Here is a 13,412-nt window from a genome sequence, read left to right as displayed (position 1 = left end):
TCTTTTATCATCTTTACAGCACAAGTTGGCTTGATCAGCTTGGGCTGTATTAGGTTCTAACCTAAACAGGTAAAGTAAACTGATCGTATATGGGAGGGTTATGGAGTCCCAGCAACATACAGTGTTTATTAGGTGCAGCTAGAAAGGCCTATAAGAATGCTATTAGAGAGGCCACCAGAATTTACCCTGCCTCTGTATAATCGCACTGCCTATGTTGGTGAAAATGTCAGGTTTGGAGTAACCATAACAGTCCACCCAGAACCACGCGTAACATGGTTCAAATCAGGGCAGAAAATTAAACCAGGTGATGATGATCTGAAGTACACTTTTGAGACTGACAAGGGTCTTTATCAGCTTACCATCCGTAACGTCACTGGGGAAGATGATGCTGAATATAGTATTTTGGCACGCAACAAATATGGTGAAGACAGCTGCAAAGCAAAGCTGACTGTAATTCCACACCCGCCTCCTGGAGACACTACATTAAGACCAATGTTTAAAAGATTACTGGCGAATGCAGATTGCCAAGAAGGCCAAAGCATCTCTTTTGAGATAAGAGTATCTGGTATGCCCAAGCCAACATTAAAATGGGAAAAAGATGGTCAACCTCTGTCATTTGGTCCCAATATTGAGATTGTTCATGAAGGCTTGGATTACTATGCTTTACACATCAGAGATACTTTACCAGAAGACAGTGGATATTATAGAGTTACTGCTACAAATGCTGCTGGATCTACAAGTTGTCAGGCTTACCTGAAAGTAGAACGCTTGAGATATGTCAAGCGTGAATACAAGACTGAAGAAGAGCGACAAAAACATGTACAAAAACAAATTGACAAGACATTACGAATGGCAGAAATCCTTTCTGGGGTTGAGGCAGTTCCATTAACCCAAGCTGCACAGGAAGCTTTAAGAGAGGCTGCCATCCTGTATAAGCCAGCTGTGAGCACTAAGACTGTCAAAGGTGAATATGAAATTAGAAAAGAAGAAAGGAAGGAAGAGAGGCGACTCCGTATGCCTTATGAGATCCCAGAGCCTCGCAGGCATGCACGCATTGCTGTTGAGGAAGATCAGAACATTAAACAATTTGTACCTTTGTCAGACATGAAGTGGTATAAGAAGCTGCGAGACCAGTATGAAATGCCAGGAAAACTTGATAGAATTGTTCAGAAACGACAAAAGCGCATTCGCCTTTCCAGATGGGAACAGTTCTATGTGATGCCACTGCCACGTATTTCTGATCAGTATAAACCTAAATGGCGCATACCAAAGCTTTCACAAGATGACCTTGAAATTGTGAGACCAGCACGTCGGCGCACACCATCTCCTGATTATGAATTTTATTACAGACCAAGAAGGCGATCACTCAGTGACCTGACAGATGAGGAATTACTCTTGCCTATTGATGACTATTTAGCTATGAAGAGAACTGAAGAGGAAAGACTGCGTCTTGAAGAGGAACTTGAATTAGGCTTTTCTGCCTCACCACCAAGTAGAAGCCCTCCACGCTTTGAGCTGTCCGCTCTTCGATACTCTTCAGCAGGGGCAGAAGTCAAGACAGAGGAAGACAAAGAAAGACAGCTGAGATATTCAACCTATCACATTCCATCTAAAGCTGAAACTAGTGCAAGTTACGCAGAGCTCCGTCAGCGTCATGACAGAGCTGTTTATAGGCCACCAAAACAAAGACAGAGAATAATGGATGAGAAAGAGGATGAAGAATTACTTCGGCCAGTTACTACAACTCAACGACTCTCTGAATACAAGAGTGAACTTGAGTTCATGTCAGAGGAGGAAAAGCATAAAATGAGGAGAAGGAGAGAGAGAGAAATAACTGAGATTACATCAGAGGAAGAAGAAGAAATAGAAATGGTGCAACATGTTCACAGAGAATTTTCACCTCCCTCACGACTCCTAAGAAGAAGAAGATCTCTTTCCCCAACTTACATTGAATTAATGCGTCCAGTATCTGAATTGATTCGTCCTCGCTCACGACCTCCAGAAGAAACTGAAAGGAGGTCCCCTACACCAGAAAGAACTCGGCCACGCTCACCAAGCCCAGTTTCTAGTGAAAGGTCACTCTCCCGATTTGAGAGAACAGCAAGATTTGACATCTTCTCGAGGTATGAGTCTATGAAAGCTGCTTTGAAAACTCAGAAAACAATGGAAAGGAAATATGAAGTTCTGACTCAGCAGCCATTCACTCTTGACCATGCCCCTCGCATCACTCTGAGAATGCGCTCACACCGTGTGCCATGTGGTCATAATACCAGGTTCATTCTGAATGTCCAGTCAAAACCAACAGCAGAAGTAAAATGGTACCATAACAGTATTGAAATCCAAGAAAGCAGTAAGATACATTTCACTAATACCAGTGGTGTATTAACTTTAGAGATTCTTGACTGCCATATTGATGACAGTGGAACATACCGTGTTGTATGCACAAACTACAAAGGAGAATGCTCTGACTATGCAACATTAGATGTTACTGGAGGAGATTATACTACCTACTCTTCCCAGCGCAGAGATGAGGAAGTACCAAGATCCATTATACCTGACTTGACAAAGACAGAAGCTTATGCAATTTCCTTATTTAAGAAAGCATCTGCAATAGAAGCTACTTCTTCAGTAAGAGAGGTCAAATCAGAACTGACAGAGACAAGGGAATCCCTTTCATCATATGAACATCATGCTTCTGCTGAAAGGAAAATCACTGCAGCTGAAGAAAAATCATTAGAGGAAAGGGCTGTACACAAGTCATTTAAGAGCACTCTGCCAGCAACCATCTTAACAAAACCACGGTCAGTCACTGTCTCTGAAGGGGAGACTGCAAGATTTTCTTGTGACATTGATGGTGAACCAACACCAACAGTAACGTGGATACGTGCAGGTCAAGCCATTGTTTCTTCCAGACGTTTCCAAGTCACACGAACACAGTACAAATCTACTTTTGAGATTTCTTCTGTTCAGATATCAGATGAAGGAAGCTACACTGTGGTGGTAGAGAACTCTGAAGGAAGACAGGAAGCACACTTTACTTTGACCATACAAAAGGCAAGAGTTCCTGAAAAAGCAATTGCATCACTCCCAAGAGTCAAATCTCCAGAGCCTCGTGTCAAATCTCCAGAGCCAGTTAAATCACCTAAACGGGTGAAATCCCCTGAACCAGCCATTGCTCACCCAAAATCTAAATCAACAGCAGAAGACAGGCCCATACCTGCAGAGAAAGTACAATTACCAGCTGCTGCTCCTCCCAAGATAACTCAACAGCTGAGGGTGGAAGCTTTTGGAGATAAAGTAAAGTTCTCCTGTGCTGCTGAAAGCAGTCTTTTAAGTGTCAAAGAAATAGCCTGGTATAAAGATGGCAAGAAACTGAAAGAAGACGGCCATTTCAAATTTCATTATGCAGCTGATGGCACCTATGAGCTCAAAATTCATAACCTTACTGAATCTGATAAAGGAGAATACACCTGTGAAATCACTGGAGAAGGTGGTATCTCAAAAACTAACTTTCAATTTGTTGGCCAAGTTTTTAAAAGCATCCATTCCCAAGTGTCAAGCATAACTGAAACTTATAAATCAGTTCAGCAGGAGGCTGAGGCACTTAAAATTTCTACCCAGAAGAAATCAGCAGTCATGACTCAAGAAAAAGCAGAAATCCAAGAAGAAATCATTAAAAAGTCACTAGTTTCTGAAGATGTCAAACAATCACAGGCAGAAATTAAAGCTTCTTCCACTAAAATGACTGTATCTGAAGGTCAGAAACTTACTCTGAAAGCCAACATTGCTGGTGCATCAGAAGTAAAATGGGTATTGAATGGAATGGAGCTAACAAATTCTGAAGAGTATAGATATGGTGTATCTGGAAGTGATCATACTCTAACCATCAAAAAAGCTAGTCATAAAGATGAAGGGATACTTACCTGTGAAGGTAGAACAAACCAAGGCATCATTAAATGCCAATTTGATCTGTCCTTTTCTAAAGAGCATTCAAATGAACCAGCCTTTATAACACAGCCCAAATCTCAAAATGTCAATGAAGGACAAGATGTTTTACTTACTTGTGAAGTCTCTGGAGATCCTGCTCCTGAAATTGAGTGGTTTAAGGATAACCAACCAGTAAGTAATTACTCATATATTGGCTTTAAATTTGCAGTAATGATTCTTAAATTTGACTCGGATTAACTGTTTTTTCTCCCCAGATTGCTATTTCATCCCATATCAGGGTAAATCGCTCTAAGAACATATATTCTCTTGAGATTCAAAATGCTTCAGTGACTGACAGCGGAAAATACACAGTCAAAGCTAAAAATTACTATGGTCAATGCTCTGCTACAGCATCTCTGTCTGTACTCCGTAAGTTAGCTTTTTGAATCTTAGTGTTTTGAATTACTAGAATATCCTGCCATGACATGTCCAGCAGAATGAGAAGTGACTGAAAACAGTGATGATCTTGATTTGTGCATTTTAATAAGTTTCTATCTTGCTTGTACAAAGCGCAATAATTTTATACTTTAAGAAATAAATGGCATTAAAAAATCAACACAACACCTATTTCAGAATGGGCAGTTTCCTACTACGAGTGCTAACAAAAAGCTATGAACATTTTCTCTGCAATAATCTTGCCATTAACCCCTTAGTGCTACTAATCATTGTTTTAAATAACTATGAAAGTAGCTCAAAAGAAAAAGAATATTTAACTGCAATTAAAATGTGATAATCAATTATTAGTACTTGAATTAAGTTCAGTTGTTGACAGTTGCAGACTATGATCTTGATTCCTAGCATCAAGGGGTAACTGTTTTGCTCATGATGTACTGAATGTATGTGCTTAGGTTTAAAGGAAAGCTGCATATTAGCAGTTATTACTGCTTTCAAGGACTATGGAACAATTCACTTAACCAAAATATGTAAATTAGAAAATACCAAAAAAATTAAATAAATTAAATTGTTTCAAGATTTCTACAGATACGAACGGGACAAACACATAATCGCTTGGGCTTCAATTCTAGCAATAACTGTAACAGGAAATGCTGTCTGCTAATACTTACCCACAAAGGAAAACAAAAGAAGCAACCAGTGACTGAGAGAATAGAGTGAGATTCCCCAGCAATTTTTAGTGAGGCATAACAGCCAAGCTCTGTGCCCTGGGCGGCGGCGGCAGCAGCAGCAGCAGCTGTGGCTGTGCTGGCTGTGTTGTCTGCAACTGCTGGGTCAGCAGTGGGTGTCAGCTGCCATTTACATACTTACTCCCTGCAAGCAGGTGCCTGGGTCTGATGTCCCAGACACCCACCACTCATTATGCTGCCATTTTTTTAGGTACATTTTTGCATTTCTTCCCCTATTTAAAGTGAAAAACTGATGTCAAAACAAAATGAACACATTAGAACTACAAGGCAGCAAAAGCTCATCTCTGATTTTTATATGTGCACAGGCTAAATAATGAATCATTTCATATATAAGGTGTTATTTGGCCACACTTGATGAAGTTTATAAAAAACATTTTTATGATTCACTGCAGTTTTCCTTTAAACCACAAATTTTGTCTTCCCTCTTTTTGTAAAGTCAACATGTAGGATCACATGACTTCACCACTTTATGGGATGTCATTGATTTTTACTTCTATGTTTTGCTATGCTCCACAGCGCTAATTGAAGAACCTCCAAAAGAGGTAGTATTGAGGACAAGTGGTGATGCAAGCATGCAGGAAAGTTTCTCTTCTCAGGCATTACACATGTCTGCTTCTAAACAAGAGGCTTCATTCAGCAGTTTCAGCAGTAGCGGCAGTAGCAGCATGACTGAAATGAAATTTGCAAGCATGTCTGCCAAAAGCATGTCCTCCATGAAAGAATCCTTTGTAGAGATGAGCTCCAGCAGTATTATGGGGAAATCTAGTTTGACACAACTGGAGAATTCAACTAGTAAAATGCTTAAATCAGGTTTGAGAGGTGAGCAATACAATTACCAGTAGAGCTAGCATATCAACTATCCTGGAGTCATAGTTAGAATAACTCCACTGCAGGGAGATAATTCTTAATGAAAATAACTAACTTGATTTTTTCCCCATTTCTGTAAAGGAGTACCACCCAAAATTGAAGCTCTTCCAGCTGATATCAGCATTGATGAAGGGAAAGTTCTTACTGTATCCTGTGCCTTTTCGGGTGAACCTGCTCCTGAGGTAACATGGTACTGCAAAGGAAGAAAAATTTCTAGTCAGGACCAGCAAGGCAGATTCCACGTTGAAACCAGTGAAGATCTAACCACTCTTATAATTATGGATGTCCAAAAGAATGATGGTGGACTTTATACACTAAATTTAGGAAATGAATTTGGTTCTGACTCTGCCACTGTGAATATTAACATTCGATCAATTTAGAGAGCTTGATCTGTTTTATTTACACTTGACTTTTTACAAGTGATTCATATGGACTGAAATATCTGATCTGTAAATATAAAAAAAAATATTTTTGTACCTACCTGAATGAGACAAAGTCCAAAGATATACATTATGACTTATAGTCATTATTGACTTATGAATTTTAAACATTTTTTCATTGACATGTACATACTGTATATAGCCGAAGTTAACGGTTATGGAGTTTTGTACCATTTATTTTGTGACATTTTAAAATGTAACTTTTGGAACTAACAGTTGGTAGGTGAACGTTTCTGTCGAAATGAATACCCTGCTCAACATTTAACTAAATTTTGTGCCTCAACTCATTGTTGATGTCTAAGAATGCCTCAACAGGTAGAGAGGCTCCCTGTTGAAGACTACCTACACCTAAGAGAGGATACTGTGCACGGTATGTTATACCTGCACAACTATTTATGTTGAATCAGAAATGTAAGACATTGGTGATGTTGACAAATACCCTCCTGTAAGCAGCACTTCAATGTTTTACATTGGAACTGATTAATGTCTCACAAACATTTATTTCTGCGACTGACTTAATTTTTTGGGGGCAAAGTGCAAGCGGCCAGCACTTTGTTCACTTACTGTTTGTGTACTGTTTCTGGCATACTGACTGCCTGAATAGCTTTAAAAAGTAACACCACCTGGCCATCCCCTCATCACAGTTGTTCAGGTACTCAAATGCAGCAGCAGTACCAATTCTTGGAGGTTCCCAGGGTGCAGTGATTGTGAGTTTGTGTGGTAGTATTAGAACTCTATTATGTAGACATTTCTGGGTAACTAAGCAATGAACCACAGTTTTAGAAAAAATCCCAAAAAACTGTTGTCAACACCACATACAACCTGACACTTCAATTTAATGTAGTTCTCTACTGTAGTAATACATATTATTGTTAGCTGTATTTGTTTAACCTCCTTGAAGTAGCATTGTTCCTTTGAATTAAAGCATGCTATCTGCACCTTACAACTTGGGCTTTCTTGTCATTTGTTTAGTATATTTTATTGGTACTTCCATTTGTTTTTAAGTCATAGACCACCTTCCCGTCTCTGACCAGACCCATGCAGTCTGCTCCAGTCTTTACCTCTGCATCCTTCTCTTCCCTTCACAATCTTGTTCACACGGACTCTCTCCATCTCTCTCTCTCTCCCCCTCCAATCTTTTAGCAGTCTCTCTATTTCACTCACTTGCTCGCTCGCTCACTCTTTTAGCATATCCCCTGGATAGATTAAGATTGTTAGGATCACACTGTACAAAGCAAGACAACAGCAGAGTATCAAGCAACAAATTGCTGAAAAATTCCTTGCAAGGAAGGGATTGACTAACATAAGAGTGAGGAGTAGATAGAGGGGAGATGAGACAGGGCTGGAAAAATTTGCTTTGCACTTTAGTGCACTTGGCTTCCACATTCATTAAGCTGTTGATACAAATATTCCTGGTGTCTCTTACAATTGATATTGATCAGATTTCAGGACTTTCCCAAGTGGCATATTTTTCAGGAGAGAAATCAGTAATAAAGGTCTGAGGCTATTCATAGTGTAACTTCTTTCAGTTGTGGCATACATATCAGTTCTTGCACAGAGGTGTTCTCAGAACATATGCAGACAGGTCCTCCTGGCAGTATAGCAACCAGCACATCAATTACTAGTTCAGAGGTAACAACTCAGCATTGACTCAACCTAGAGAGATTAAGGCAGTGAGAGCAAACATTCCTCTTTGTAAAAACCGCCCCTCCCAACCCCCCCAAAAAGACATCCCAAAACTAAAAACAGTGGAATACTGCCTTAGAGACAAGTACACTGCTCACAAGAGTTAGAAAAATTATATATATAATGATGGCCATTATATCAACAACAGAAGGCACAGATTTTTAAATAATAATAATGTATGTGTTTGAACCTCACTGAAATCCATGGCAATGAGTTACCTAAATACCTGTAAAAAAAATTGAACCCGGAATCTAACTTTCACCAACTTTCCTTGTCTCCTGAAAAAAGCCAAACTATAAAGATTGTCTATACTGTTAGCCTATACTGGGAAGGCATTTTTGTCAGGTGGCAAATTAACTCTGCCTTCCTCCCAAGTGTCACATCAATCTCCTTCCCTGGCCCAACCTGCTCTTTCTGCCATGTTCCCTTCCCAAACCACTGCACTGCTTTCTACTTCCATTCTGCCACCATGCTACTTGTCCTCTTTGACCTGCTGTCTTCCACATCTGGTGCACACAACACAGGTTGGCCACCCCTGACCTATACCATTATCCCACTTCTCTGTTCTTTGCACTTTCCTTTCTAGATTTCCATTAGACTACCTTCTCACACCACCTACCTGTAGGTGTCACCAAGCTGGTAGATGCATTCATCTCCAAACAGGCTCAGTTGATTGTTACTGCATGTGCTATTTAAGTGGAACTCTTATGTGTTCTTACTTATCCTCCCCGGCTAGCCACCACCTCCTCCTCCTCCCCACAAGTGAAGAGAAACCTCATCGCTGCACTACAAAATTAGACTCCCCTCTTGTATGCTTTTTTTGGCCCCGTGACACTTGCACTTGTAGCTGCTGAACAGCTACCTTCAATGGCAGAACTGAAGCGTGCTACTAGCTGACAGCCCCACTGTCCAACGGTCATGACACTCTCCAGTTCAAGGGATTCCTAAGGAATAATGTCTGTACCCCTCCTCACCATACCCATAAAAGGGGTGTTGTTTTCATCATTTTCAACTTATTTACTCTTTTTTTGGTTCAAAGCAAAGAGGGACAACTAGGACTCTGACCCTCATCTAATTTATACAATAGGGCTTCCCCCCCTAACTTCAGCTGTTTGGAGCCCAATTTAGACATTTTTCAAAAGATGTACTACACTACAAAAGCTTTAGTACCTCCACTTACACTGTTCACAATTTACAAGCCTACAGCTCTCTGGGAAATATCTGAGACCAAAACTGACCAACATGCTAACTTGGTGGTTCAAGCAATGTCCCAAAGTCAAGAGAAAAAATTTAAATATTTTAACCAGGGAATTGACATGCTGTGCATTCCAACACTTTAAACAGGCATTTCTGCTTGATGTGTGGGAATACATGGATTTCTTTGAAAACATGCAACAATGTTTTATTTTCACAAATAGTGGGTGGGTCTACACATACAATTAGAGCACCTAAATAAATTTAGTGCAGTTTGCACCAGAACATACTGCGCTCCCCAGTGCCGCATCATCACGTGGGATCACAGCATGTTGAGCTGGAGTGAAGCACCTCTTGCTGGCAGAGGGCTCCAGGGGTTACCCTGCAAGCCTGGGACTGCTCTGACCCAGCTCAATATGCTGCAGGAGGGCTGCCTGGGACATGAGGGTGCTTCAGTATGGGGCTAGCCAGCAGAGGGCCCCTGCACTAAAGCACCCGCGTGCCCCAGCCAACCCAGTCAGTGTCTACATGTGCATTGTGGCACAGTAAATAACTCCACCATAGTATAGTACTTGTATCTGGCAGTACTATCCTATGGCAGTATTAATTACTTTACTCGGTCCTAATAGCACCACACATGTAGATGTTGATGTTTTACTGTGGAGCTAATTAGGAAACCCTGCAATGTCTCATATAGATGCACCTACCAAAGGATTAATTTGCACCTTTGAGTGCTCAAATATTTATCAAACAACATGGATTTCAAATTGACATTTTTCATTGCAATAGTCAACAACGGGGGCAGATCAAAGAGGATGCAGTGGCATGGCCACCCCCTTCCACCTCTAACCCTTCACCACCTTTCTAGCCACACTGCAGAAGCAGCAGCCAGAGACTTTTTAAGTCCTGAACAATGCAAGAATTCCATTGCCCACCCCATCCTTCTCCATGCACAGAGACACATCCCCCTCTCCTTGCATTCCCCATTGTCCAATTGTTGCTGCCAGAGTCCCCTGTCCCAAGGGCAAAGGGAGCTCCTGTCTTGTACCAGCCAAGCTGCATAGGAGTTGGGTGCAGCACAGGATGGCAGAAGCAGGTATGTGGGGTCTCCCTCCTCATGCCTGTTCTCTGGCTGGTGGGGAACAGGCCCACCTGCCCACTGCTACCATCCCAGGCTGAACCCAGCCCCCATTCTGCCTGGCTGGAGCTGTGAGACATTGGTGGCACTTAACTCACCTCTCACTAAGCTGTAGAATAATGTAATTTATGCTACCGTGCTGTGGATAATCCCTGTGACAAAATTACTTTATTATAGTATATTTCTGACATAATCTAACCTACTTTAAACCCATTTCTCTACTGTTTAATACAGTAACACAATGAAAGGACAGTTGGAAATCAAATTTGTAACACAAGAAAACAATGGAAGAGTCCTTTATTTTTTCCTAGAGTCTATTTACTACAGCTGCACCATTCCAAAGCCAGCTCTGTGAAGGCAGATTGTACTGGCTGCATTGTAAATGAAACATGTACTTTATTTTTTGTGTTTAAGTTCAGCTACGATTCTGATAAAGCATGAAGTAGTACCAGGCCAGCTTAACTCTGCATAAACTAAAGTTTTGGACAGTTACATACTTAAAGAGGCTTGCATTCAATAATTACATATAAAAGTAAGTACAATAAGAAATGCCTCCAGAAGCAAAACAGGAGATCATGATCAACTATAAGACATTTATTTAGGAATCTTTAACTAGGAAGGCAATTGCTGCTTGGCTTGGCTTGCATGAAGTTATATACGGACAGCTTAAACCAAAGTCATATCGCTGAAAACACAAAATGTCTTCAAACTTTCCTTTAGATACTAAAATACAGTACATTTTATTTTCATAACTCATACAGGACATTAAAATGTTATACAGAAGTTTTATGATAAGAGAAGAAAAGTTTTAAAATAAAGAATTAGAAGAGAAGTAAATTCAGTGTTTCAGAAGGACATGTTTTAAACAGGGAAACACATAAAAATCATTCCCTCCCCAACTTTGGCAAGTAGCTGGGGGGTGGGGGCAGATAGGAATGTAAAGGTTGAGCTGGTAAAAGCAAAGCCATAGAGGTAAGATGAAGCGAACAAATGGAGAGCTCTGAAACACATTTGGAACTAGCTCTCCCTCTCCTTACTCTTGTACCTATCAGACAATAAGAACCTTCAACCTCCATGGAAGTTAAGGGAGCTTAGGGTACGTTGAAACTCATAATGCTGTTTTACACAAATAGCTTGGGCATCCCAGGCACTGAATGTAAGTACAGCATGCTGCCCAGACAAATATTCCCTGCATCTCATGAGAGCTAATTAGCACAGGTGAAATGCTGTGTTACTGTAGTTGTACTGCCTCTGGTTTTAGTTCACTCAGCACTAGCTGAGGTGAGGTGCATGGCACTGCATTGCTGTACAGATATAGCCTTAGTGACTCACAGAAAACACTCCGGTTACAAGATGAGAGCCCAAGTAAATCTGCTGGCACATGTTCACTTAACATGCAATTAGACTGTTTAATTATGCCATAAACAGTAACCCTCCTAGGCAGGGTTTGCAATACTGTGACAAGAACAGGAAAACAGCCAAAAAATATACCAGAAAAAGCTGATTTTGTTGTTGGTTTTCATCATGTCTTAAACTGAATGCCTGGCAGATAGTCTTGCTATATAGCCCAATGGTGGCTGTAGGGCAGGGCTTGGTGGACAGCTCTTCCATGTTGGCAGGCTGAGAGCCCTGAGGTGTAGCCCCATGGCTATCTACAACCCAGTAGATTTGACTACGTCAAACCACAGTGCCCAGGGAGCTGTAGAGCAAAGCACTTGACACTTCCCAGCCATAGGGGCCCTGGGATTGGGGAAGAGGTCCCTGATCCCAGGGTTCCTGTACACCAGAACTTTTAAAAACTGCGTACAGCCAGAGAATGGAGACACCACAATCATGGATCCTGGAGCTCCAGCATGCCGGGACCTTAAAAAAAAACCTTATAAACAGCTGGGTTGCACATCAATTTTCTGACATTGGTGTACAGGGCTCTGGGTCCTGAGGCTGGGCCCAACTATCAGCTGCCCCAGGACTGTGCCAGTTCATGCCAGACTGCAGACTACCAGCTTTCAACGTGATCCAGGGTTCTCCTGCACTGACAAATAGAAATGGAATGAGTGGGATCTGATCTGATCACAAAATTGCACATCCTGCTATACACATGTGCATGCATCATGCCATTAAATAAACATGTGCTGGGGCCTAAGAGAGCATTACAACTTAAGAGACAGTTAGGGAAGATGTAAAAAGTAGGGACAAGAAGTCACCCAGGGGAGTGGAAACAGAATGTATTAGATACAGGTAAGGGCAAATTCTGACAGTATTCAAGTGGAAAAAAAGTTAGACTGACACATGAAGGAAATGGAAAGCAGAGAAGTAACCACAATAAGATGGTTCTGTAGGACTTTTTGAGAAAACAGAAACACACAAGGAGAATAAGATCATAGAAAGGAGATAAACAGGGCAATTTATTTCCCTCTAAAGCATGCCGTAGTGGGTGTGGTTACACAAGACACTACTGTGCAGTGGTTTCTACATATTTATTTAGTACTTGTAGAATCAAGTACTAAATAAATGTGCAGTAAGCGTGGTTACTACACAGTAGTGCTAACAAATGTCTTTTAAGTAATGCTACTGTGCAGTGACCTAATAATACTGCGCAGTAGCGTATCAGCACTGTTGGTGCTATGACACACTACTAGTGTACTATTATTCAGCTACTGCACAGTTAGCGCCTTGTATAGACATGCCCAGTGAATAGTTAGTGTGACAGTTCAAGATAATATTTCATTCTAACTCCAGTAAGTTTAAACCAAATCATGCCCCAGGGCACTGATTTTATTAACCAATTTTTAGTGGATCTATACAAAGTAAAATTACTTCCACCCATTGTACTAACCAGCAGTTTCAACAGAAGTTGAAAAGGTTAAAGGAGAGTTGGTATTTGATTCTGAGCCACTGAAGCACAGTACAAGCCCTGTTATCTGGCACACATGGGGAGTGGGGGGGGGGGGGGGGGGG

General features: G+C 41.1%; 1 protein-coding gene across 1 annotated transcript in view; it reads left to right on the top strand.

The window, feature by feature from the left end:
- TTN (titin) overlaps positions 1 to 7,379 on the top strand; it is a 312,981-nt gene extending 305,602 nt beyond the window's left edge. The window contains exons 327-330 of the mRNA XM_019522860.1: positions 156 to 4,119; positions 4,203 to 4,356; positions 5,646 to 5,948; positions 6,078 to 7,379. Coding sequence (XP_019378405.1) covers positions 156 to 4,119; positions 4,203 to 4,356; positions 5,646 to 5,948; positions 6,078 to 6,376 — 4,720 coding nt within the window. The 3' untranslated portion in view covers positions 6,377 to 7,379. The remainder of the gene's footprint in view (positions 1 to 155; positions 4,120 to 4,202; positions 4,357 to 5,645; positions 5,949 to 6,077) is intronic.
- Positions 7,380 to 13,412: the final 6,033 nt, after the last annotated feature.

The sequence above is a fragment of the Gavialis gangeticus genome, unplaced genomic scaffold (genome assembly GCF_001723915.1).
Source record: "Gavialis gangeticus isolate Ggan-Ray unplaced genomic scaffold, GavGan_comp1, whole genome shotgun sequence".
NCBI lineage: Eukaryota > Metazoa > Chordata > Crocodylia > Gavialidae > Gavialis > Gavialis gangeticus.
Note: the sequence above shows the minus strand (reverse complement) of the source record. Positions and strands in the feature narration are given on the sequence as shown.